At 38.6% G+C, this 25873-nt stretch overlaps 1 protein-coding gene across 8 annotated transcripts in view; it reads right to left on the bottom strand.

Annotated features, from left to right (window-relative positions):
• Positions 1-25873, bottom strand: part of CASK (calcium/calmodulin dependent serine protein kinase) — a 345585-nt gene that overhangs the window by 98929 nt on the left and 220783 nt on the right. For all 8 annotated transcript variants that reach the window (XM_041740867.1, XM_041740864.1, XM_041740872.1 and 5 more), the window contains exons 7-9: positions 25007-25182; positions 20515-20637; positions 6443-6526 (exon numbers count right to left, since the gene is read on the bottom strand). In XM_041740867.1, the coding sequence (XP_041596801.1) occupies positions 6443-6526; positions 20515-20637; positions 25007-25182 (383 nt within the window). The remainder of the gene's footprint in view (positions 1-6442; positions 6527-20514; positions 20638-25006; positions 25183-25873) is intronic.

A 25873-nucleotide genomic window follows, 5' to 3' on the forward strand; every position in this document is an offset into this window, starting at 1 on the left:
AAGGGGGACATATCACAATCAACCATGAGTCTTTTTCAATAAACACAAGCCCCTCCAACCTCTAGCATAATTGGGGCCATGGAAGGGGTGGTCCCTTGGGTGAGTGAGTGGTGCAGTGAGTCACTGTTACTACAGGAATAATGTGTCATATCCCTTAAGTGTACTGAAGAAGAAACCAGTATGTAAGAAGAGTATTTTGTCACATGGTATTAAAAAAAAGTGGGCTATGTGAAATTCACGTAAAATTAACCATTTTAAAGTGTAAAATTCAGCAGTATTCAGTAATTCACAATGTTTTTTTAAAATTTTTATTTATTTATGATAGGCACACAGTGAGAGAGAGAGAGGCAGAGACATAGGCAGAGGGAGAAGCTGGCTCCATGCACCGGGAGCCCGACGTGGGATTCGATCCCGGGTCTCCAGGATTGCGCCCTGGGCCAAAGGCAGGCGCCAAACTGCTGCGCCACCCAGGGATCCCAGTAATTCACAATGTTGTGCAGCCACCATTTCTATCAAGTTCCAAAATATCACCCCCTCCCCAAATCCCCATAACCATTAAGCAGTCACCACCCAGCACCTGGTAATCACCAATGTACTTTGAGTCTCTATGGATTTACAGATATCAATACCTATTCTAGATATTGTAAATAAATGGAATCATCCAGTATGTGGCCTTTTATATCTTTTTTGCACATGGATATCCAATTGTCCTAGCACTATTTGTTGAAAAGTCCTCATTCCTGGGTGCCTGGGTGGTTCAGTGGTTGAGCATCTGCCTTTAGCTCAGGTTGTGATCCCGGAGTCCTGGGATTGAATCCTGCATCAGGCTCCCCAAAGGGAGCCTGCTTCTCCCTCTGCCTATGTCTCTGCTTCTCTCTCTGTGTCTTTCATAAATAAATAAATAAAATCTTAAAAAAGATTCATTCCTTCCATTGAATTGCCTTGGCACTTTTATTGAAACTAACTGACCATAAATATATGGGTTTATTCCTGAACTCTCAATTCTGTCCTGCTGACCTACATGTCTGTCCCTATCCCATAACTAGTACCAGGGTCCTGATAACTATAACCTTATAGTTAAGTGTCAAAATTGCAAAGTATGAGCTCTGAACTTTGTCCTTTTTTCAAGATTGCTTTGGCTATTCTAGGTCCTTTCATCTCCATACGAATTTTTAGGATGGATTTGTCAATTTCTGCTTAAGAGACTGTGTTGAGTCTATAGATCAACTTGGGAAAAACTGTTAACAATACTGAGTCTTCCAATCCATGATCATTAAATGTCTCTTCATTAATTTGCTTTCATTTCTCTCAGCAGTAGAAATCTCTAGGTCTTGCATATTTTTTTGTCAAATTTATACTTAAGCATTTAATTCTTTTTGATGCTACTGTGAATGGAATTGTTTTTTAATTTCATTTTAAGGTTGTTCACTGCTCATTTATAGAAATACAATCCAATTTTGCAGAATGATCTTGTATTCTGTAACCTTGCTTGTCTTGTTTGTTCTTTCTTTTTTCTTTAAAAGATTTCATTTATTTACTTGATAGAGGGACTGAGTGAGAGAGAGCGAGCACACCAGCAAGGGGAGGAGCAGAGAGAAAGAGGGAGATAATCTCTAGCAGACTCTGAGCTGAGCACAGAGCTTCACCAGGGCTTGATCCCAGAACCCTGAGATCATGACTGGGCTGAAACAGTTGAGCCAGACACTCAACTGACTGAGCCACCCAGGTACCCGTTTGTTATTTCTGTAAGTTTTTTTTTTGTGGATTTCTTATGACTTTCCACATACAAGATCGTGTCACCTATAAACAATGACAGTTTTACTTTCTTTCCAATCCAATTTTTAAAAAATTTTTATCTGACAGAGAGAGAGTGCAAGCGCACAAGTAGGAGGAGCAGCAGACAGCGGGAGAGGGAAAACAAGCTCCCAGCTGAGCAGAGAGCCCAAAGTGGGACTTGATCCCAGGACCACCTGAGCTGAAGGCAGACACCTAACCAACTGAGCCACTCATGCACCTCCCCAATCTAGATATCTTTTATTTTCTTTCCTGATTGTACTAAAGCCTGAGGATTTGTATTTTTTTAATAGGTTCCAAGGTGATACTGATGCTGCTGGTCTGGAGAGCCACTGCTTTAAAGAATGTGTATCTCATAACAGAAATGACACTTGAGGCAAGTAATAGAAGGGAAGTAAATATTATAACATACCACAAGTATAAGATCCTCTGTATATACTGTGAGGGAAAATGATGATTGAAGTGATTGGAATAGCCTAAGCAGAATTACTTTGGAAGAGATACATAAACAGAGATTATCCAAGAAGTTTTTGGTATTCTATACTTTTATTTATTTATACACCCATTCATTTAAAGTAAGCTCTACTTCCAACATGGAGCTTAAATTCATGACCTCGACTGAGATCAAGTGTTCCATGCTCCACTGACTGAGCCAGCCAGGTGCTCTTTCTATACATTTTAAAATACTTTTAAAACTTCAAAATGTGGGGCACCTGGGTGGCTTAGTCAGTTAATTTTCCGCCTTTGGTCAGGTCATGATCCTAGTATCCTGGGATTGAGCCCCATGTTGGGCTCCCCGCTCAACAGGGAGTCTGCTTCTTCTTCCCCCTGCTTTTGTTTTTAAATATTTTATTTATTTATTTATGAGAGACACAGAGAGACAGCCACAGGGAGAAGCAGGCTCCATGCAGGGAGCTTGACATGGGACTTGATCCCAGGTCTCCAGGATCACACCCTGGGCTGAAGGTGGTGCTAAACTGCTGAGCCACCCGGGCTGTACCTTCTCCCTGCTTTTGTATTCTCACTCATTCTCTCTCCCTCTCAAATAAATAATAAAATCTTAAATAAAACCTTCAAAATATTAATGTCAATGACTAGAAAAAAGCTAAAACAGTATGGAGTATCTATTTTGGAATTATACTTATTTATAAACAGAGTACCAACTCAAAGGTATTAACATTAGAATCATAATAAAACAAGGGTGCCTGGGAGGCTCAGTCAATTAAGCATCCAACCCTTGATTTCTGCTCAGGTCATGATCTCAGGGTTGTGGGATGGAGCACCAAGTCAGACTCCATGCTGGGTGTGGAGTCTCTCCCTCTGCCATTCTCCCTGCACGTGCACACACACACACTCTCTCTCTCTCTTTCTCTAAATAAATCTTAAAAAAGACTCATAATAAAACAGTAACAATGATAAAGTTAATAACAAATAACAAATAACGTGTATGGAACACTTATGATTGTCAGGTACTGTTCTAGCTGCTATAGTATATTAATTCATTGAATTCTTACAGCCCTATGAGTTAGCTATTATCATTATCCCCATCTTGTAGACAAGGAAACTGAGGAAAAGAGAATTATATATATATATTTAAAGAGTTTATTTGAGAGGGAGAGAGAGCATGCACTAGTGTGCAGGAGCAAGGGGAGGAGCAGAGGGAGAGGGACAAGCAGACTTGCACTGAGTACATCACAACCCCAAGATCATGACCTGAGCCAAAATCAAAGACATTCAACTGACTGAGCCAATCAGGTGCTCCAAGGCACAGACCATTTAAATGACTTGCTCAAGGTTACACATCTAGGAAGTGTCAGAGCTAGGATTCCCCCAAGTCGATGTAGCCCAGAGCCCACTCTTTCCTATAATTCTGTACTCCTTCTCTTTCTTCCTACCACAGACAATAAAAATTTTCTTCTCTGAATAACAAAAGCAATTTTCTACTGCTTTCTGGGAAACTTCCCTTTAATCATTTCAAAGAGAGTTATAAAAATTAGGTTGTTGCCCAACATTTAAGGAGTTTAAAAATAGTGCCTGGGTAGAAGGATGGGTACCCAGATGTTCATCTGAAAGAAAGTTATGTGGTGGGCTCTGAAAGCTAGCAAAGTTGCAATCTCTGTTTTAGGAGCTCACAGAAGAGGCAGAATGAGGAGAATGAGTTCCTTGAGAAAGGTAGATATAACATGCTTTAGCCGGATGGCTGAATCACACAAAGGAATACAGCCTTACCAGATGCTGAAAAAAATCTCAATGACAACCCTGTTGATGTTCCTAATTCTAGGTTGTTTGGTGGGTCTTGAAACTTTAAATAGCTCTGCAAAGGGATGTGGTAAGTTCATATGACCCCTCTCTGCTGTAACAGCTTTGCCCTGTCCAAATGAATCTTAGTCACCACTTTGTCTATTTTAGGCCCAAGTCTGATTCTGCGGCACCAGGAGAACTATAGCATTGGGTTTCTTGTGATGGGGCAAATCTGAGCCCTATGGCAAAAGGTCTGTACTTGGGCAATGAAAGGTCCAGCCCGAGACAGGGCAATGTTACAAAGGCCAAAGCAGCATTAGAGTTAAAAAGACTAGGGAAGAGTTGAGAAAAATGTATAATTAATCGTTTCTTTGGGGAGGAAATAAAATTCAAAAACAGCTGACCAAATTTCACTTTAGATAGTAAGATTGTTTTTTTCTCTTGTAGGCTACATTGGTTCAGGTATATATCCAAGTCAGGGGAAACTTCTTTGGGGCACCATCTTGATAATGGCATGTCATTAATAATTATTTTTTCCAAAGGCTTTTATTTTTTTTAAGATTTTATTTATTTATTCATGAGAGATACACAGAGAGAGGCAGAGACATAGGCAGAGGGAGAAGCAGGCTCCCCCTGGGGAGCGTGATATGGGACTCGATCCCAGGACTCCGGGATCACGACCCAAGCCGAAGGCAGATGCTCAACCACTGAGCCACTCAGGTGCCCCTGCCAAGGACTTTTAGAGCGAGTTTGAACTCGACCGCAAAAACAATTAAGACAGAGGCTTAGCTGAGAATCATCATTACCAACAATGATATGTTACCATTTCCCTTGCTGTATAATATCAAAGTCCAATAGGACTTTTTACAAAGATGGAAATACCCTATATCTGGGTGGTCTGATTTGGTAGTCACATTTAGTTACTGAGCATTTGAAATGTGCTAGTGTGACTGGGGAACTGATCTTTTAATTTTAATTCTCATTAGTTTAAATTTAAATAGCTGCATGTGGTTACCAGCTACCATGATGGACAGTTCAGTGCTATAGCATAATATTGTTGCCTACATAGTTCCCCCAATTCATATAAATGTTCTTCTAAATCTAGAGTTGTATACAATTTATTCACATATTTCAGGGGTTGAATAATAGTGAATGTTATTACAATTTATGACATATCTGAAAATACTTACAAAGCTTTATAGTTGGCAGGGCTAAGGAGGACTACTAACCAATCAACCACTTAGAGGACAAAGTTAAAAAATTATTTTTTTATAGTAATAAAAAACAAATCAAATATAAGTTAATTTTAAGACCACAATATAACAGAATTTCCACTGTTGGGAAGGGGGAGGGAATGTTGTCCCAAAAAATTTTTGAATGGTGCTGGGGTGCCTGGGTGGCTCAGTTGGTTGAACGTCTGACTCATGGTTTTGCCTCAGGTCATGATCTCAGGGTCATGGGATCAAGTCCTGCATCAGGCTCTGAGCTCAGTATGGACTCTGCTTGAGATTCCCTATCACTTTCCCTCTGCCCCTCCCCCTGCTTGCATGTGTGTTCTCTCTGAAATAACTAACTAACTAACTAACTAACTAACTAACTAACTAACTAAGTAACTGACTGACTAACTTTTTTGAATAGTGCTAAAAGGACTCTATTATTTTTGTTTGGTCTTTTTCAAAACCTTTTAAAATCAAATGGGGTCCCCACATGGGGTAATTACCATATTCTTTTTTGGTGAGGTAGAGGATAGAAAGAGTGGTAAAAAGAGAAAGGTACCTAGGAAGAATAAAGAAAAGGTGAGGAAAGTAATTTGAAAATATTTTCTAGTAGACCAAGGTAGTGGGGATTTTTATTGCTTTGTGATGGTTGTCCAATTCAAATCCAGTACTGTTTTCATTGAGCTGAACTCACATTTTCTTGTCAAAATATTTATGTTTGAGAAAATGTGGCCTATGTTCACATTCAATAATAATAATGGATAATAGTAAATTACTATTTTAAAAGTAATTATATCTCAGGGCACCTGGGTGGCTCAGTTGGTTGAGTGTCTTGTCTGCCTTCGGCTCAGGTCATTATCCCAGGGTCCTGGGATCAAGCCCTGAGTTGGGTTCCCTGTTTAGCGAGGAGCCTGCTTCTCCTTCCCTGACCCCTGCTTGTGCTCTCTTGCTATCTCTCAGTCTCTCTTTGAAAAAAATAAAATCTTAAAAAAAGTAATTATATCTCTGCTATGAATTTTCAGGATAATACAAATCTAAAATGTGGTTACTCTTTCATTTATCATAACCTTTTGTTTAGAATCACACTTAAGATATTACCTTAAATGATTTAAAAACCAAAGTCTTATTGAAATAAGTTTAGAAGTGAGAATCTAGCTGTAAGGAAGCTTTTTGCTGATTTCTTTAGTTACCTTTAGTTTCCTCCTTGCATTGAATTTCCTCAGTTGCTCTACTGTTTCTGGAAGATGAATCTTGTAGGCATAACGATCCCGCTCCTATAAAAGAAGAAAGATAATGAACATATGTAGCCATTTTAAAAAGTGAAGAAATTTGGTGTAAAACAAACAAGAAATTAGCCCAAATTTCTTAAATGTGAAACTTAGATTGAATTCTAGAATACTAGAGATTTTATTCCATGATACTGGTAAACATTCTTAAAAGAGGGCTATGAAGGTCCAAACTGATAGTAAAATTATCTTTTTAGCAATAATAGAGGGCAAACATAATCATAATTACTTAAGTATGAAGTTACCTTTGACATGATCTTGTCAGGTTAAACAAGCATTTGAAAAATTAACTCCACAAATGACTGAACATTTGGAGTTGTAAAATTAACTCCACAAAAGACTGAGCATTTGGAGTTGTCTGGAATAACTGGATTTAAAAAAATCACTATATCTTTGAACTAGAACAAACTTTTCAAGGTCATGTAATTCAACCATTTTTCCATGTGGGATTCTCTTCAATCCCTGATGGAGGATTATTCTGTTTGACCATATCCAGTAGGTGATAGTTATTTTATGATAGCTTATTATAATTTTAAGAAAGTAAAAATGTTCTTACTTAGCCTGGGCCCATACCTGGCTTGTTTGGGCTAGCTTTGTCCTCTGCAACATCACAGAGTAAACATACTACCTCTTCCATATAATTACCCTTCAGTAGCTAAGAGGGGTATCATGCTTCCACTAAAACTATTCTCTGTGATGTCTCCATCTGCCTTAACTATTCCCCATGGATGTTTTAAACCTCTTGTCCTTCTTCTTAACACCCCTTTTGGTTCTACTCTAATTTGTCAATGTATCAAAGATTTAGATAAGTATTCATTTCAGAAATATTTCTTGAGAGTCTACTATGTGCTGGGCATTGTTCTATGCACTTGAGGTACATCAGTAAACAAAACCAAAAAAGATTCAGGCCCTCGTGTTCTCCATATTCTAATAGGAGAAGAAAATTCAAAAAGGTAAATAATGGAGTATGATAAAAGTGCTGTGGAATAAAGCAAAAATTAAAGCAGAATAAGAAGATTAGGTACATTGCAGTTTAAAATAGGATATTCAAAGTAGGCCCAATTACTGTGAGGATACCCAAAAGTGGTGAGGGAGTGGTCTAGGCAGGGAGAACCACCAATTCAAAGGTCCAAAGGAGGGAGTGCGCCTGGAATTTTCAAGAACTAGCAAGGAGACCTATGTATGTGGAGTAAATAGTAGATCAGATCAGAGAGGTGACAAAGGCTGGGGCAGGCCATAAAGGCCTTTTATTCTGAGTGGGAGAGGGAGCTACGAAAGGGTTTTGAGCTGAAGTGACATGATCTGACAACTTTAAAGGAAGACTCCGGTTGTTATGTTGAAAACAGATTAGAAGGGAGCAAGGGTTTGGAAAAAAAGGGAGGGCAGGGAGACCAGTTAGAAGGCTATTGCATAATCTGGGAGTGGGGAGACAATAGATGAAATCAGATGGAGAATAAAAAAAGAAGAGAGATTCTGAATATATTTTGTTTTCTGCAGAAAGTTTTACCAAGCTATAATTAGCATATAATAAACTGCATGTTTAAAATGTATAATTCAATCAGTTTTGATGTATATAAGCATAAAAGTTTCACTGCAATCAAGATGATGAATATATCCATCCCTCTCAAAAGTTTCCTCATGTCCTTCTGTGCTCTCCCTCCCAGTTCCTAGGAAGCCACTGTTTGTCACTGTAGATTGGTTTGCGTTTTCTAGAGTTTTATATAAATGGAACCAGACAGTACATACTCCTTTTCCAACTTGTTTCACTCAGCATAAAGGTTTTGAACTTCATCCATGTAGTTGCAATTATATATAGTTCAGTCCTTTTTATTGCTGAGTGGCATTCCACTGTAAGGATATGCCATAATTTGTTTATCTATTCATCTGTTGATCAACTGTGGTTTGTTTCCAAAGTCTGGCTATTACATATAAAGCTGCTATGAACATTAATGTACAAGTCTTTGTATGGACATATATTTGGTTTGTTTCCAAAGTCTGGCTATTACATATAAAGCTGCTATGAACATTAATGTACAAGTCTTTGTATGGACATATATTTCTTTTAGATAAATACTTACTTAGGAGTTGTATTATAGGAGTATGGTTAACTTTTTAAGAAACTGCCAACCTGTTTTCCCAAGTGGTTGTACCATTTTACATTTCCATAGCAGTATATCACTTCCAGTTGTTCTATATCCTCACTAATACTTGGTATGGTTAGTCTTTTTTATTTTAGCCATTCTGATACATGTACATATAGATATCTCATTGTGGCACTACTTTGTATTTCCTTGATGACTAATGATGTTGAGCAATTTTGCGTGTGCTTATTTGCTATTCATATATTTTCTCTGTTGAAGTGTCTGTTCTAAATATTTTCCTGTTTTGAACTGGGTTGTGTTTTCTTATTATTGAGTTTTAAGAATTCTTCCCAAATAGGGGAAGGTGATTAAAAGGTACAAACTCCCAGTTATAAAATAAGTAAGACACAGGGATATAATATACAGCAAAGGGAATATAGTTAATAATACTGTAGCAACCATGTATGATGACAGATGGTAGCTAGATTTTATCATAGTAGTCATTTCATAATGTATATAAACACTGAATCACTGTTGTACACCTAAAAGTGATATAATATTGTCTGTCAACTACAGTTCAAAAGAAGGAATTCTTGGGATGCCAGGGTGTCTCAGTGGTTGAGCATCTGCCTTTGACTCAGGGCGTGATCCTGGAGTCCTGTGATTGAGTCCCACATTGGGCTCCCTGCATGGAGCCTGCTTCTCTCTCAGCCTATGTCTCTGCCTCTCTCTCTGTGTGTTTCTTATGAGTAAATAAATAAAATTTTTTTTAAAGAAGGAATTCTAAAAAAAAAAATAAAAAAAAAATAAAGAAGGAATTCTTTACATAATCTACATGTATAAGTCCTTTATCAGATAAACAAATTGGAAATATTTATTCTCAATTCATAGCTTATCTTCTCATTCTCCTACAGTGTCTTTCCAAGAACAGGACTTCTTAATTCTGAATATATTTTGGAAGTGGAGAAAACAGGATTTTCTGAGAGCCTGGATGTGGGGTGTGAAAGAAAGAGAGGAGTCAAAGACCACACCAAGGTTTTCAACGTGAGCAACTAGAAGTCTGACACCAATGGAGATGGGGAAGAGATCATTACTGTAGTTTTGGGTATGTTATGCTTCAAATATCTAAAGTTCAAGTGGAAATGCAAGTAGGTACTTGGACACATAAACCTGGAGTGCAGGAGAGAAATCTGGGCTGGAAATAAATTTTTGGAGGGTCATAAACATTTAGAAGGTATTAAGTTAGTATTTAACTCTGTCCCAGGCACTGAATTTAGGACATTCAGAGGCATTATCCCTTTTATTCTTTTTTTTTTTAAAAAAAGATTTATTTATTTATTTTAGAGAAAGAGTTCACAAGAGTAGGGGGGAAGGGGCAAAGGGAGAGAGACTCTCCAGTAGATTCTGCTGAGTGCAGAGCCCAATGTATTTTCTATATTAATGACTAAAATAATAAAAGTTCCACTAGAAAGCAAAATTATATTTTTCTCGAGTACACATATAATGAATTCTTTTTTTTTAAATTTTTATTTATTTATGATAGTCACACACACAGAGAGAGAGAGAGAGGCAGAGACACAGGCAGAGGGAGAAGCAGGCTCCATGCACCGGGAACCCGACGTGGGATTCGATCCAGGGTCTCCTGGATCGTGCCCTGGGCCAAAGGCAGGCGCCAAACCGCTGCGCCACCCAGGTATCCCCATATAATGAATTCTTGATATCAAAATGACTACAATTTGCATATCTGCCAGATTCTACATGTTAATCTTGGAAATGATTTTATTATCTCTAGAGACTTAATGTCCTTTTCCTGCACTAAGCCAGAAGAGGTTCACCAATACAGAAGTCACAAGAATTTATTGAATAATTAACTAGCAGAGAAAAGCATAAAATTACCATTCTGTAACAAACAATGGAATCTTTTAATGAGTTGCTGTTACTGTTTGTGGAAGATGTGATTACACACACACACACACACACACAGAATACACAATGGAATATTATTCAGCCATAAAAAAGAATATCTTGCCATTCACAACAACGTGGATGGACCTACAGAATATTACACTAAATTAATTTAGACAGAGAATGGCAAATACCATATGATTTCACTTATATGTGGAATCCAGAAGATGAAACAGGGGTGCCTGGCTGGCTTAGTTGGTAGAACATGTGAGTCTCAACCTCAGGGTCGTGAGTTCAAGCCCCACTTTGGGCACAGAGCCCACTTAAATAAAATAAAAGACAAAACAAATGAACAAACAAAACCAGAAACAGATTCATAAATACAGAGAACTGGTAGTTGCCAGAAAAGAGGGGAGTGAGGGGGGACAGACAAAAATAGGTGAAGGGGTTAAGAAGTACAGACTTCCAGTTATAAAAAAAAATAAATCATGGGGATGTAGTTCAGCATAGAGAATATAGTCAATAATATTATAATTATTTTGGTGACAGATGGTAACTGTACTTATTGTAGCAAGCATTGCCTGATGTATAGAATTGTCAAATCACTATGTTGTACACTTAAAACTAATATAACACATGTCAACTAAACTTTAATTAAAAAAACCCCACAAAACCTCAAAAACCTTTAAGTTGTGTTATGCCTGGTGATGTTTAACCAACAACATATACTGAAAAACAAACATCGAAATGGGCTTTGTATTATTTTTTAAGTAAAACTTGTTTTTGCATATTGATAGAATAGAGGGGGAAAAAGGCAAACCCAGGAAGGTCTTTAACAGAAGAAGAGAAAGAACACAAACAAAAAAAGGGGCTGTATAATATAGTAGAAAGTGGGTTTGGAGTCAGAAAGACTTTTGTTTAAATTCTGGGTCATTTAGGTACTGACTGGCTGTATGACCTTACATTCTCTCAGCTTTTTCTTTCTTTTTTTTTCCAGCTGTTTCTTTTTGAAAACTAATCTTACAGGAATTTTATGAAGATTAAATGAGACACTGTATAGGCACATGATTGGCTTTAATAATCATTTTTGTTAGCCAACATGTGTAAACCTTTGATATAAAGTAACTTAGGAGTGCTATAAATGTGTATGTATGTGTGTATCAACAAACAGCTTACTAAATAAGTTTGGTTGTTTTCTAAATGAAAATATGTTCCTATAGCATAAGAAAAAGGTAAAAATAGAATATACTAAAAATTACAACGGGCTAAATCTGTGAACCATTTCTGTTTTTTTTCTCTTTAAAGATTTTATTCATTTATTAGAGGGTGAGAGAGAGAAAGAGAACAAGTGGTACGGCCAGAGGGAGAAGCAGACTCCCCGGCTGAGCAAGAAGCCCAATGTGGGCTTGATCCCAGGACCCTGGATCATGACTTGAGCAAAAGGCAGACACTTAATCCACTGAGCTACCCAGGTGCCCTACCTGAGACCCATTTCTAATTGTCTTTATTTATTTACTATTTCCAAAAAGGGTGAACCGTGTAACAGCATGTTTTTGAATGAAGAGTCTAAGTCTTCTCTGTCTAGTACAGTAGCCACTAGGTAAGACTATTTAAATTTAAATTCATTAAAATTAAATACAATTAAGGGACGCTTGGGTGGCTCAGGTGATTAAATGTCCAACTCTTGGTTTTGGCTCAGGTCGTGATCTCATGGTTATGAGATCGAGTTCTGCAACTGGCTCCATGCTCAGAGGGGAATCTGCTTGAGAGTCTCTCCCTCTGCCCCTCCCTCCACCTGCATGGTTTCATGGTCTCTCTCTCTCTCTCTCTCAAATAAATAAATCTTAGAAAATTAAATAGAATTAAAAATTCAGTTCTTTAGTTGTACTAGACACATTTCAAGCATAAAGAGCCAATATATGACTAGTGGCTACCACACTGGACAGTTCAGATATAAAATATTGCCCTCAAGACAGAAAGTTCTTATTGGACAATGCAGGTAGGGAGTCTCTAATTATTACTACTGCACTGAGGCTAAAATCTGACTGCATTTTGCTTAAACTGAAATAGCTTAACATTTTAGGTATATGTAACAGAAAAAACTTCTACTGCTATTAAAAAAAGGTCTTCAGATCCTTTGTACTCTGCAGATAGTACAATGGAGATTGGTTTTCTAGCTAATGCCAAATGTGAGACAAAGATAGGGCCTAGGGAAAATGGCTTGAAAGACACGTGGCATGGCTGGATCCTAGAGCAAGAAATGGTGATTTTTAAAAAAATCTTTGTTTTAGAGACAGAGAAAGAGAGAGTGCGTGTGCACATATGCGTGCATGAGTGGGAGGAAGGGGGAGAGAGGGAGAGGAAGAGAATCTCAAGCAGACTCCCTGCTAAGCGCAGAGTTGGATGTGGACTCAACCTCACAACCTTGAGATCATGACCTGAGCCAAAATCAAGAGTCAGATGCTCAACCAACTGAGCCATCCAGGCACCCCTGGCATGGAGTTTTAAAGTATTCCCTTTTCAACAGAATAAACACTTATTCTTCCAAAGCCTAATTCTTTAGTGTTCTTGATAACAAAGAAATTTCTTGCTTTCCCTTTTGAATCACTGACAGAAAGCTCTGAAAGCTGGAGAAGAGGCAGACTAGGGAGGGAATCTCAGGACTTGAGGGGTGATCTTTGGTGATATCACTGGGATTTTAATTTTTTTCACCTTCTAACATATCCTTGCCTGGATGTGAGAGCAGCCCACAACCTGGAAACTCCATGGACAAGGAACACAGAAAAATGAGCCTCAAGAAAAGACTAATCTCTTTAGCTAAGGACTGAGAAGAGGTGGCTCTGCAGGACAGAACACTTTTGACTGCATGCACCCTACTCCAGGGGGACGCCATGAAAGAATCCGACTTCCTCCCCCTCAGAGTGCTTTCCACTTTCCCAGCCCTGCCTGATGCAAAGAGCAGCAAGGAGGTGGCGCTGTACTCCCTGGAGAGTAGGGGAAGGATGACAGAGAAGAGAGCAGGGGAAGGGGGCGGGTGTCTTTCAATCTATGTATGAAGTACATGTGGCACATCTCCAATAAACCCATGTCTAAAACCAACCAGGATCAACATAGCAAGAGCTTTAAGATGGAACTATGGTATGGAATACCTCCCAGTTTTCAGATGAGCCTCTGAGTGGTGCACAAGCGGGGAAGACCAGATGAGTACTGCAAAGGCTTTGGAAATGAAATTGGCATTAGAACTACACCCCTAAAAGTAGGCCAGGACATGTATTCTGACTTTAATCAGGTTAGCTACCTACTAAAATAGAAGATTTAAATAAGAATCATAGTCTCATAATATAATGATACTAAAAATGTCCAGCATACTATCTAAAATTACTCTTCATACCAAGAAACAGGAAAATCTCAAACTAAATGAGAAAAGACAACCAACAGATATCAACACAAGAGAAGGCTCAGATGTTAGAATCATCCAACTGGGATTTTTTAAGCAGGTGCTATAAAAATGTTCCTAAAAGCAATTACGAATGGTTAAAAAAATGCTGACATTACCAAGTGCTGACAAGGGCAGAGAGCAACTGGTTTTCTCAAACTCTGCTAGTGGGAAAGCAAAGTCATACAGCCACTCTGGAAAATGATTTGGCATTTTTTTTTATAAAGTTGAATATATACTTATCATATGACTTAGCAATCCCACTCACAGGTTTTTACTTTGGAGAAATGAAAATCTATATATAGATGTTCAGAGCAACCTTATTTGTATTAGCCAAAAACTGGAAACAACTCAAATGCCCTTCAAAAGGTGGATGGATAAGTATTGTACATCCATACAGTGGAGTATTATTCAGTAATAAAGAGGAAAGGACTATTGATCTACACAACAACTTGGATGGATCCCAAAGGCATTATGCTGAGCAAAAAAACCTTAATCTGTAAAGTAACAACTAATAACAAATCTGTATATTGGTCTCTGACCCTGGTTCCTGACATAGAGTCCTAAAACCCTTGTAAACATGGGTGCTAAGGAGAATCTTTTGTCCTAACATTTAGTCTTTGACTCCAGCTCCTGATGCAGAGCTCCTAAAACCCTTGTAATTTCCCAAGTCATAAGAGTACTAAGAGCATCTTGTGTTCTAATATTTGGTCTTAGACTTTAGTTCCTGACAGAGTTACTAAATCGCTTGGCATTTCCTGGCTGACTGCAGTATCTTTGTTTTAATGAGGTGATTCTGGGTGGGCTCCTGGATGGGGGCTAGTCACCAGAAAGACCAAGTCAGGATTATATAACCTTGGAATGTTCAGCCACCCACCCCATTTTCTAGAGAGGGGAGAGGGGCTGGAAATAGAGTTAATGATCAATGCATGCCTACATGATGAAGCCTCTGTGAAATTTCCCAAAGTATGGGTTTGGAGAGCTTCTGGGTTGATGAACAGATGCACATGACCAGAGCGTGGCATACCCCACCTTCCTTGGGAAAAAACTTCTGCACTTGAGACCCTTCTAACTTTACTCTATGTATCTCTTCATCTGTATCCTTTACCATATTCTTTATCATATAATAAACTGGTAAACCTAAGTGTTTCCCTCAGTTCTATGAACTGTTCTAGCAAATAATCAAATCTAAGGTTGGGGGTAGGTGGGTTATGGGAACCTCCAATTTGTAGCCAAGTCAGATAGTAGTTGTGGGTAACTGGGGACCTACTACTTGTGATTGGCATCTGAAGTGGGGGGACAGTCTCATGGGACCAAGCCTTTAAGCTGTGGGGTCTACATTAATTTCAGTTAGTATCAGAAATGAATTAAAATTTAGGACACCTAGCTGGTGTCAGAGAATTACTTGGTATGGGGAAAAAACCCAGACACACCTGGTGCCAGAAGTGCTGTTGAGTATGGTAGTTGTGTGAGAGGAAAAGGGAAACACAAGGGAGACTGAGTTTCTCCTAAACAGTTACATATTATATAAAACTCTCAAAAGGATAAGAATTATAGTGATGGAGAATGGATCAGTAGTTATTAGGGGAGGATGTGATTATTAAGGAGTAGCATGAGAGGTGGCAGGAGACTTCTATATCCTAATTATGGTCAAGCTTATATACTTCCATACATGTGATAAAATTTCCTAGAAACACACACACACACACACACACACACACACACACACACACACAAGTAAAACTCGAATAAGGCCTGCAGTTTACTTAAGTGTTCCAATGTCAATTTCCTAGTTATGGTTATATAGGATGTTATTAACAAGGGGAAGAACGGCAAAATGTACATGGGAATTTTGTACTGTTTTTGCCATTTCTTTTTAAATTTTTTTTCAAATATTTAATTTTATTTCTTTAAAAGATTTTATTTTTAAGTAATCTCTACACCCAACGTGGGGCTTGAATGCACAATCCCCAAGATCAAGTGTTTGCATGCTCTACCGACTGAGCCAGCCAGGCGCCCCTGTTTTTGCCACTTCTATGTGAGTCTAAAAGTCTTTCAAAATAAAAAGTTTAGAAGAAAATCACTTCCACTCTACCTGTTTAACCCTCCCGTGGGCTTCCTGATTCCAAATAACTTGAATCACTCAGTGAGCCTCATCAGTTTTCCTTCCTTAAAATCCCTTAGTCTGAATATTTCTTTTCCACTTCCACCTTTACTCCCTGGGTCCAGGACCCCTTCACCTCCTGACTCCCATGGCTTTGCTACTGGCTCTCTTTGCCTCCAGCACTTGTATCCTTCCCAGACAACCCACCTGCACATGGTGTCCAAAGGAATTATATGAGCTTGCTGTTTGCACTGTAATGTCCCTCAAAGGCTTGCAGTAGCTTTTTACTATCTACACCCTATGTACTCAACTTAGCATTCTGAACTATATGTATTCTTCCCTCAACCCAGAATTTCCAGTCAGTCCTTCAAAGAGCTGACGTTTATATTATACTAGTTTGCTTCTTACCTCCATACCCACATGCCATGAACACTTTGTGATGCTTTGCCTGTGCTTCCTGGACTTCCCTGGAGCCCTCATTGGAGCTCCAGATGACAGTGATCTCTCTTGTACCTCACTGGTCTTCCTGAGCCCATACTTCTGTACTCATGTGATGCATCTCCCCTATGACTTCTTTGAGCTTGTCTTTCCATGTGTTTATGTTGTATTAGTATCATCTGAAAATCTGTTTTGCAGCCAGACTATGCTTGTCTCTCTCTGGCATGACTGATTTTTCCAAAATTCAAATAGACTAGCTTGATGGAAACACCCTTTTCATATTTTATTATATAGTCAATGTACTTTATGGTCTACATAGTAAGGCTACAAAGGATGTGAAAAGAGCACAGTCGTCTATAAGGAAAGTACAATTATTTGGGATGCCTGGGTGGCTCAGTGGTTAAGCATCTGCCTTCTGGCTCAGGGAGTGATCCTGGAGTCCCTGGATCGAGTCTCACAACGGGCTCCCTGCATGGAGCCTGCTTCTCCCTCTGTCTACGTCTCTGCCTCTCTCTCTGTGTCTCTCATGAATAAATAAATAAAATCTTAAAAAAAAGAAAGCACAATTTTAGTTGGTCTTATTTTTGCTGGAATGAATATTCATAGCAAACATCACTGATTTAGATAAAGGCGTTAAACACAGTATAATTTAACAATCATAAGACATTCAGGTATTACTTGCGCTATTTACTCAAATTCTTTTCTGATATAAAATGACTGAATAGGACATCTTCTTGTGGTTTTACCAAAGAAATAATTCTTTTTTTTTTTTTTTTTTGACACACAGTCATGGTATTATGACTTTGGGCACTCTTTACTACAAAGACTTTCCTCATCTTATTTCTTTACTTAGCAGTTATGCAGGAGTTTTTCATATATAAACTTAGCTTAAATGTAGTCTTTACTAAATTAACACCAACTATATCCAGAGCAATGAGTTACAAGTATGCACGGACAAGTATCTAATGTAAGAAGCCTGTTTGCATCAACTAGAGAACATCATCATGGAATTCTTCCATCTCCAGATGGCAGTGAAGGTAAATTGTAATTCAGATATGGTGCAAGATTCTGAGCTCAAACAGCTTTCTGGAACTTTTTCATTTAAGTTACTGACATTTTTGTCTATTGTCTTTCTGGTGCAGAACTCCATTATGTATTAAGCTCAGATATTTAGAACAAGAACTACAATCACTGCAGGGAGAAGGGTTTTCAAAAATAAATGTTAGTCAAGATAAGCATGATAATGAGAGCCAAATTTTCTAAAGGATCTAATAAATGACTAATATGGCTTCCATTTTCATTGTTCTCTGGCATTTAAACTAGCTTCTAATGAACAAAAGATCCCCATAATGGAGAAACTAAGGCAAAGGAGAAAATAGGAGTCTTCCCTACACTGGTCATTTCTGGAAAAAAAAATACTAAGAACATATCTAAGAACTGGTTTACCTACTTTATTCTGGGGGAAATCAGGAATAACTAGAACTGAATTATTTCAAGTCAAGAAAATCAGAACTGCATATCAGAGAGTTGAATGCAGATTTGATAAGTAATATTCTTTTTTCTTAAAGATTTATTTTCTTAAAGAGAGTGGGAGGGCAGAGGAACAGGGAGAGAGAGTCTTGAGTAGACTCCATGCTGAGTGATGTGGCAATCGGTCTCACAACTCTGAGACCAGTACCTGAGCTGAAACCAAGAATCGGACACTTAACCTACTGTGCCACCCAAGCACCCCGATAAGTCATGTTCTTTTTTTTTTTTTTTTTTTTCCGATAAGTCATGTTCTTAAGGGAGACTCAGGATCCGCTGGAATCTCAAAATTGTTCTCTAATATCATCATCCATGTCATTGACAGTAAAATACATTATTAATATACATCTTAATATTTTATTGTTTTTGCATAATTTCTAGGGAAGTAGCAGGGTGTAATATAATGAACATTCACTTGTTCATTCATTAAATAATAACTAATATTTATTGAGTACCTAATATATGCCAGATACTTTCTAGAGTGCTAGACAGAAGTGAACTAACGACCCCAAATTCCCACTCTTCTGCAGCTGATATTTTTATAGGGGGAGAAATAGGCTACAAACAAGTAAAATATAGGTATGTCTTATGGTGACAAATGCTATGGAGAAAACTAAGGCAGGGAAGGGGGACAAGGAATACTGGCAGTAGGGGGCATTCCTTCTCCCTAATTTTAAATTGAGTAGACAGGAAAGATCTTACTAAGAGGCTGATAGCTAAGCAACGATCTGAAGGTGGTAAAGGAAGAAGCCATGACTGTTATCTGGGGAAGAGTATTCTAGGGAACAGGCATGACTAAGAGAGCTACTGAAGCCAGAATGTGCCTGCTGTTTGAGGAACCACAACAATGCCAGTATGTGGGGAACAGAGGAAGAAGAGAGGAGTAGGAGATGAAATCAGAGAGGTTTTAGGGGGTGAGATGGTATATTGGGTTAAGAAAGAATAACTCTGGGGAGAGGCCTGCTCTGAAGATATAAATTCAGGATTCATCAGAGTACAAATTGCACTTAAGACCATTAAAACTATATCTAAGGTCTCTAAGGGCCAGGGTGGAGACAGAGAAAAAGAGGAGCAAGGATGGAGGCCTGTGGCACTCCAATGTGAAGAGATGTGTGGGGGAGGTGAGTAGAAATCAACACAATCTGAGAAGGTGCAGCCAAAAAGGTACAAGGGAAACCAGGAGAGTCAAGTGTCCTGAAGCCAAGGGAGTACAGTGTTTCAGAAGGACAGGGTCAAATGGTACTAAGATGCCAAAAGGGAGAAGGCTGGAGATTTAATCTTAGTAATGTGAAGGTCATTAATGACTTGATGAGAGTGCTAGTGGAGCTGGTAGGACTACAACCCTGACCAGACTGGGTTCAAGAACAAGAGATGGAAAGAACTGAATAAAGTGGATACAGTCAACTTAGTGCTGTCAAGGGGAGCAGAAGTTGGAGGGGGTTGTAGGGTTAGGAGGTGTGTGTATGTATAAGAAAAATAAACTGTAGCTTACTAGATTCAACACAGCCAAAAAACAACAACAACAACAACAACAACAACAACAACAAAAAACAAACACAGCCAGAAAAGTGACAATGCAGGAAAGGAGATATTGCTGGAGTGATATCCTTGAGTAAGTAGAAGACAGAGGATTTCGAGTGCAAAGGAAAGCGTTGTGAAGACTCAATTAAAATCCTGGTTCCACTACTGACAGCTTCTTTGACTTGGAGTGAGCTTCTCAACCTCTCTAAGCCTTTGTTTTCTCCTCTACAGTGAGAATTCCCTGGAATTACTGAACTGTAGAATGTCTTAATCAAATAGTGCTGTTTCATTGATGTCCCAACTTACAATTTTCCTAAGTACTCATTCGCAAGATGGTACAGAGAAAAAATTTTAAAAATCTAGTTTCTTGGGATCCCTGGGTGGTTCAGCAGTTTAGCATCTGCCTTCAGCCCAGGGCATGATCCTGGCGACCCGGGATCGAGTCCCACGTCAGGCTCCCTACATGGAGCCTGCTTCTCCCTCTGCCTGTGTCTCTGCCTCTCTGTTTCTCTCTGTGTCTCTCATGAATAAATAAATAAATCTTAAAAAAAATCTAGCTTCTTCCTAAAACAATAAATCCATATTTAGTATCTACTGCAAATAAAAATGTTATGAACCATACACCCAAAGTAAAGATCATAACTTTCTGTCACAAACACAGTAATGCTTCACTTTTTCTTGCTGTACATCTTTGAAACGTGTTGGTGGAGAACAAACATGCCTTCCTCCCTGATATGTTCTGCCTTAATCTGTCTCTGCTCCCTCTGATGGCTGAATGCCACTAGAATGGTATATTCTCTACTCTGATATTTACATGCTGTCCGGAAACCGCAAACAAGATGAACAAAACTAAAAAAAAAAGTCCTCAGAAGAAAGGTGGGGAGAGTTGCTCTCTAGAGTAATACATTCCTATTACTGGAAGCATTCACACAAAGTGTAGATGGCCACCTATGGGCTCATGTACCTTAAGCCATGGGTGATTCAGTGCTTCATAGACAGTGATCCTTTCAGCTGGATCCAGCATCAGCATGCGACGGACTAGGTCTTTGGCACTTTCAGAGATATGGCTCCACTGCCTTGGATTCATCTAAAGACAAGGAGAGCAAAGTTCCACAGTTATCGTCTAGTGAGAAGTTAACATTCACTATGCTATTTCATTATGCATAAAGTTCTCAGATCAAAGAACAGAAACCTGATTCTAAAGGCTTGCTTTCTAAGGAAGAGGACAAAGGCAAGTCTTTGGTGGCCTTTGCTCTATATATGAGATTTTGCATCAGTAAATATCCCTTACATATGTTCTTGTTATCATATAAGTTATACTATTTTAAATAACTGAAGAACAGAATGCTCATGACTATAGTTTCTACCTTAGCTAAAGAGACTAGATACTTTGCTCTAGAAAGGGCTAAAATAAAAATTTTAAGGAATTTTAAAAACATTTTCTTTTTAAAAATTGGAATACACAGTAATTACAAAATTATGCAAAGTTCTTAGTAGGATATTTGGCCACTCAGTATCAATTTCAGTATTTAAGAAAAAATATACTGTTAACATAGGCCCTATGTAATAACCAATTCACTTGTGTATGGTCTTCATTGAAGTTACTCTTATTCCTCTTGTAGAGATGAGACAACTAAGCCACAAGGTCAACTGACTAAAGTCAAACAAATGAACAAAAACTATGAGTTGTTCAAAAGACACAAGAGTAGTCAGAAAGTGGATCTGGGAGGAAAAGAGCAAGATGGTTCCTGGGAAAAAGGTATGTCTGAGACCAGGAAGCAGAAAAAGGGATGGGATGCTTAAGGCTTACAGTTGGGAAGGCAAGTGGGGACAGGAAGGGAGAGACCAGTAGAATCTCATTTCTTATTTACTACCAAGAAGCTGACTGATTGGGTGAATTTATGTGAGTTGCCTGGTGTCAGGAGCTAGCGATGCCATGGTTTGAAACAGAGGGGACGTAGGTCATCTTCTAAGAGTGAAAGCTAGAACATAAAGTCCATAACAATTTAAAGCCAAATAAAATCACAACTTGCATCACAATACACAGGAGTCATTGTAGTTTGGTCAAGGGTTAGCACTAGACACTTCGCTCTGGCTATGGTGAGGGTCTATACTTGTAGATGGAGAGTGAAAAACATTCCTTGTTCTTTTTCTAATCGGCAGAATGCCAAACAATAGTCACTTCTTCTCAGATCTCTTAACTAAAGTGAGGGCCATACTGCTGTCATCTTATGGAAATTGTCATCAATTGGTCAGTTTGAAATAATGTGGGTGATTAGATGAGGCCTAGTCTTCTTCCCTCTTCCCCATCCTGGAGCTGATGTGTTCTATAAAGTCAAAATGATCTGTCCTCGGGGAAAGGGTTTGACAGGTCATCTGAAAGTGCTCATAAGATTTCTGAAGTGAGTAGAGGTTGAGAAGTTTATGTCCCCATCCTGTTTATGAGGGAGTCCAATTCAGGGTTTTTCTCTTCCTTTGGTTGAGAAGAGTAGCTGAAGTTAATCTGGGAGGTTGAGTTCCTAAGGGGAACAAAACAGGACTATAGAACAGTCTCACTTATTTGAATACTAAAGCCATAGGCACCTCGACTCCTGTTGTGGAGTTATCAATTGGCTACTGGTAACAATGACAGAAGATGGCACTGCAGCTTTTACATACTTTGGGAAATATGTTTCTGTCTTTTATTAAAAAAGTTAATCATCTGGTAGTATGTGGGATACACAGATAACAACCAGATTGGCTCTATGTTGCTAAGTATTGAATCTGGGGGTTCACTGTACTGTGATCTCTACTACTTTTGTTTGTTTGGCATTTTCAGTAACAACGAATGTAAAAAAAAAAAAAAAACCAAACGCTGACAGAATCACAGCACAGTCTCTGTGTGTGTATACATACATACATACACACGCACACATGCATACACACACACACACACACACACACACACGTATGAAAGGCCCACCAAGTTTATCACTCATGTTAGAGATGGATCTATTCTTCAAACAAAGCTGCTGAGAACCTGGGGCTTTTGTATATTAAAAAAAAAAAAGCCATGAATATAAGCAAGAGGTGAGGTTAGCCAAGTAAATGAGTAAATAAGTTATTAACTCAAAAGCTTCAAAGCTCTAGGTAGAGAAATTATGATATCACTGTCATGTCCATCTGACTTACTATGATACTAAGAATGGAGTTTTAAAAATAATTTTTGGCATGTGTGAATGGTCCAAATTTCTTACAAGCAAACAAACAAACAAAAAAAACCTATTCAATGGTTTAAAAATAGAGAAAATCAAATACCAGAGGCTGTTGGAATGAAGCACATTGCCTTGGAAACCAGGAAGTTAGCAACTGAACTAACACAAAGGAAGAATTCTATTATTAGCAAATGCTTATAGCTCCAAAAGGCAGGTGGGAGATTTTATTATGCGGTATCTATGTCACAAGTTGCTGTGAGGATAAAATGAGTTAATAGGAGTGCTTAGCATGGTTCTTGGCACATAGTAAGTGCTATGTATGAGGTAGCTATCATTACTGCTAGTATTATTATTATGCTGGTGCCCTGCTCATTGTGTTTGTTTTCCTATGTTAAGTATCTGTGATTTCACTTGGCCAAATTCGGCCAGAAAGCCCATGGCCATGCGCTTCTCATAGCCGCTCACAATTTCCAGGGATTGAAGGGGGAGGACTACTTAAGAAACTTAAGAAGTTTCCTCAGACATTTAGTTATCTTGGAAGGACTGACTTTATTCCCCAGTGGCCAAATGACCCTAAGAGAAGCAGAAAAACCTATACTTCAAACATCTTTCTCTGTTAACAGTTTTGGCATATATTTTAACCCAACTAAAAGAAGAGGTGAACCTGCAGGCCCTTATAAGCTGGTGATGCATGAGGCTAAAAATGAAACGCATAACTCATTCTCACCTGCTCACCTTTACAAGCTTCACTTCTGGTTTCAAAGGACAAGGCTATAACCCTAAAGCTACTTCATGTTTCATTTCTTTTTCCCTCCCTTTTTCTTGAAGTCCCATATAAAATTATAACGTTACTGAGAAAATGAAAAGGAAACTTAAGAGGCCTCACATTTTTGGAGTCTGGTATTATCCAAACCTGTGTGTTTGGTTTTTATTGTTGCCGGGCATGGCTGAAAATGAAACAGTTGAATTAGAAAGTACGAGTTACAGTAATATGGGGTGGAAAAAGTACTTCTCCAACACAAGCTGCGCTGACAAGCTGGTATCCAGGCACACATTCCCCCATACTTCCCATCTGCAGCATTTGATTCTATTGGCCACATGTGATGGTTTAAGGCCATGGAGTGTATGTAAGAGCTGGGGGTAGTAAGACCAATGGAAGCCTATTTAATTCCAAGCATTCCTTAGGTCTTTTTTAGATAGCCATTCACAATGTCTGTGATAAATTTTTAATTTTTTAATAATAAAAGGAATAATATGCTAATCACAGGTCTGTGAATAGTCTATGTGGTTTCCAATCCATGTTATAGCCAAAGATTACCATGAATGTTTAAGTCACACCAAAATGGCTCTAAACCGTATTATGCGATGCAGTTGTGATCCTGGCATTTTGGTTTATCCTGGAATGTAAATGGCAAGTTTTTCAGCTGTGCTAGCTGACAACATAAAAGGAATAACATGTGTGGTAATGCAAAACAAATAAAGGCAGGTACTAAACATAAAATAAGGAATTAATCACTGGGATGAAATTTTCATTTTCACTTTACAAATTAAGCAAGAAGCTTTAAAAATAAAGCCCTTTCCTCAAATTACACAAAGAAAGGCCAAAGAAGTTTTATTTTCCAGCCTAACCTGAACAGGTTAGGAGAACGGATACTTTTAAATCTGAGCTCACATCTGTTGTGAATACCTCACCCAGGGTAAAAGGAAAGGTCAAATTCTATCACAATAAATCCCAAGGGTCATTCCAAATTCTTTCCCTGAACTAGAATTTTATTTGAAATAAGCAAGGCACTAAGAAAACAATTTCTTTGACCCAGCTAAATGGGCAAATTTTGCTAGAACATGTCTGTGGTAAAAGCACTGGCTTTGTGACTCTGGGGGCCAAGACTCCCAAACTGTTGACCTGCATGTACGGGATACTGTATCAAAGAGGACAAGGGTGCTGTTTTGTAGCCTGAATATGGGGTTAGGTTCCAAACATGTGGGACAGACTTTGGCTGTAGCCCAGAGGGTGGGGCAGGGTCATGCCTGTTTTAGAGCCAGTCTCCTCTCTTCTACCTGGGTGATAGTGCAGCTGACAGTAATTCAGAAATCTACTTGAGGCTTATACTGTCTAATGAGGCTAAGGGATCAATGGTGTCAGCAAAGAACTTTTCCCTAACTGGGTAACCCACATGACAATCGGGAAGCCCAGGGAGTCACTTCACATTTTTCAGAATAATTTAATCTCAATGGAAAAATAAAACAATCATAATATATTACCTTATATTTTCCTTTAATAATGCCTTCAAACAATCTTTCCTTGGTTCCGTAAAAAGGCAAGCAACCACTTAGCAGGATAAAAAGTATCACGCCACAACCCCAGACATCTACTGGTTTTCCATAAGGCTCTCTTTTGACGACTTCTGGGGCCATAAAATGAGGTGTTCCAACGCGTCCTACATTGAAAACAGCAACATCAAGGAAAAATGTTTACATAAAATGGGCTTTTTTTTCCTCATCTGAAAACTAAAAATAGAACAATAACAGTCTGAAGGAAAAGTTTAACAATATAAATATTCTCTTACCACCTCTCCCTCTCCCATAAAATCAAGGGGAAAAAAGGCAGAAGGAAAAAAAATTAATCACCTCTTGAAAATATTGACCCCAGGATAGGTACTTTATCTTTTTTTAAAAGATTTTATTTATTTTTTAAGATTTTATTTATTCATGAGAGACAGAAAGAGAGAGAGCGAGAGAGAGAGAGAGAGAGAGAGAGAAGAGAATGACCTGAGCTGAAGGTGGATGCTCAGTCGTTGAGCCACCCAGGTGCCCCAAAAGATTTTATTTTTAAGTCATCTCTACACTCAACATGGACCTTGAACTCACAACTCTGAGATCAGGAGTTGCATGCTCCACCATTGAGCCAGCTGAATGTTAACATTTGGTGAGAACAGATATAGTATATACCCTATATAGGATATATAGTTTTCTCCCACCTCCTACCCATCAAAACTAGTTTTCAGGAAGGAGTCTGAGAGCAGTTACTAGCATGCTGATCAGCTTTAACTCAGTATCCCTAAGGGAGTCTTTTCTTCCACAGAATGAAAGGCTGTGCCCTGTAAGGAAATTACTGCAGAAGGGGCACTG

Source organism: Vulpes lagopus, chromosome X, assembly GCF_018345385.1.
Source record: "Vulpes lagopus strain Blue_001 chromosome X, ASM1834538v1, whole genome shotgun sequence".
NCBI lineage: Eukaryota > Metazoa > Chordata > Mammalia > Carnivora > Canidae > Vulpes > Vulpes lagopus.